This window comes from Anneissia japonica, unplaced genomic scaffold (assembly GCF_011630105.1).
Source record: "Anneissia japonica isolate Jap-2015-1 unplaced genomic scaffold, ASM1163010v1 scaffold251325_len469956_cov165, whole genome shotgun sequence".
Lineage (NCBI taxonomy): Eukaryota > Metazoa > Echinodermata > Crinoidea > Comatulida > Comatulidae > Anneissia > Anneissia japonica.
In genome coordinates this window covers 29072-31181 of record NW_022730291.1, presented here as the reverse complement: position 1 = coordinate 31181, position 2110 = coordinate 29072, and the positions used below count along the sequence as shown (strand labels likewise).

The 2110-nt window shown below is 33.8% G+C and overlaps 1 protein-coding gene across 1 annotated transcript in view; it reads right to left on the bottom strand.

Moving 5' to 3' along the window:
• LOC117114808 (homeobox protein MSX-2-like) overlaps nucleotides 1-1586 on the bottom strand; it is a 10532-nt gene extending 8946 nt beyond the window's left edge. The window contains exon 1 of the mRNA XM_033258499.1: nucleotides 661-1586. Coding sequence (XP_033114390.1) covers nucleotides 661-1222 — 562 coding nt within the window. The 5' untranslated portion in view covers nucleotides 1223-1586. The remainder of the gene's footprint in view (nucleotides 1-660) is intronic.
• Nucleotides 1587-2110: the final 524 nt, after the last annotated feature.

Here is a 2110-nt window from a genome sequence, read left to right as displayed (position 1 = left end):
CCTGAGATAGATCCACAGGCCACAGGCTATAGGTCTAGCAGCTGTATGAGAAAAATATTTGGCCTGGAAAAGGGTGACTCAGATGTGTATAAGAGACAGGTGTACATCTCTTTTGTTTCTTGAATTTTTAATTGCAAGTTGAGAAATATTCATTAGCTGAAGGACATTGCAATTCTGTCACGATGTCAACGAACTAATTAATAAGAATGTCACCATGGAAATGCTTACAAAATGAATCTTAACATGATCCCAACTAATCCACTGGAAGTAACAATCAAAATACTGTAATAATAACAACACTAAATAATAAAGTAACAAAAATACTAAAGTGAAATAACCATTAATGATAATACATTAAAAAAATTACAATATTAACAACAATATGAATAATAGTATTAAACAAAATTTAATAATTATTAACAATAAATAATTATATATATATATATAATAGTAATTATTATTATGTGGTTATATATAGAATATAAACATATGAAATAGGTATTAATAAAGTATTGAAATATAGGAACAATGTAAGGTATAATCGGATATCAAGATAAATATAATTGTACAATATATAGCAATAGATTTATGCTATACCTTAGGTATAAAATACACAATAATGTACAGTTGGCATACGGTTAATGTTCAGTATGAACTTACTTGGAAGTCGTGGAGGCTTATATCGAGTGCATTGTAACCAGGAAAATCTAGCCATAGGATCTTCAGCTTGCTGTCCAACCCCCGGCTCATGTTTCACTTCTGTTTTTGAAATATGTTCAGAGTTGTTTAGACTAAAAATTGATGGCTTTGTCGCTGGGATTTGAGCTTCATCTGATTCTACATTATCCTCCTCCTCATCCTCTTCTTTTTTTGAGAGTTTCTGTTTCCCTAAAATTCCCTCAATTGAAAAGTTCGTTATCCCCTTCCTAGTTTGTTCACTCGACGCAGGGGGAACCCTCTGCTCAAAGTTTGCGGCAAGAACTGTTGTCGCTGAGTCTAATTCTTTCAATGCATGATATGGTTGGTAGAGAGCAAGAGGCCTAGGGGAGCTAAAATGCCCCATAGCCGGATACCATCGCATCAACGCAGGGTGGATACCGAGCTGAAAGGCGGGGAACGCCACTCCCCCTGATACTGAATGATGAGACGACGTGCTGCTATCAGCCATCAACCGCCATCTCTGTTCCAAACTCATCGCTATTTTCAACGCCGATGAAGACATCGGTACAACTTCGGTATAACTTATTTATGTAAAATGTGTCCACCTTCTTGGTATATAGACTGCGACCGACAAACTTAGTCCCGTAAAAAAAAATGATTCAATAGAACTTAGAAGTTGAAGATCGGAACTAAATTGATCCAAACAACATGGGCCTAAGCGCAGACCATTGGCAAAGTAACTGGAGTATTTACTGTATACTTCAATCCCAGCATGTCGGCTATTTAAGTACTTCAAAAGAGGAGTGTCTATTGAGTTCTTACAGTACTGACTGATACTCTCAGATTGTTCCCAAGAAGGACCAACTAAATAATGCTACGACAAAAGATTCTCAGAGCATGCGTTGTAATACAGTGGCTCTCCGTAGACACGCTCTTTATAAACCTCGAAATTTGTTGTGCGTGTTTCACGTGAAGACGATTCCAACCAATCAGATGCCGTAATCTTTATGATTCGGCTTGTCTCTGGTTAGCCAGTCTTATCTGTTATTACTAATTGAATAATACATGATTGTAAACTATGGGACCTGTAGGAGTAAAACATGACAAGTGTTTATTCAGAGAAGAATTTCAATAAATGCTTCAAAATAACTAATGTGCATGCCACAATTGCTAAGTAAAGTGGTAAAGTAATTGTGTATCCACGAGCACCACAAGAAGTAAACATTAAAGTAAACGACATCAAAAGTAGTAAATAGTTATACAGAACATTTATAAACTACATATTGCTTTATATTTCATTTTTTTAAATATCAAAATGTTTATCCTCCTTAGTATATATTTCTATAATAATATCAAAAATTATATAAATTATAATAAAGCAATGATAATAATGATAATATTAATAATAATAATAATAATAATAATAATAATAATAATACCAATAATAATT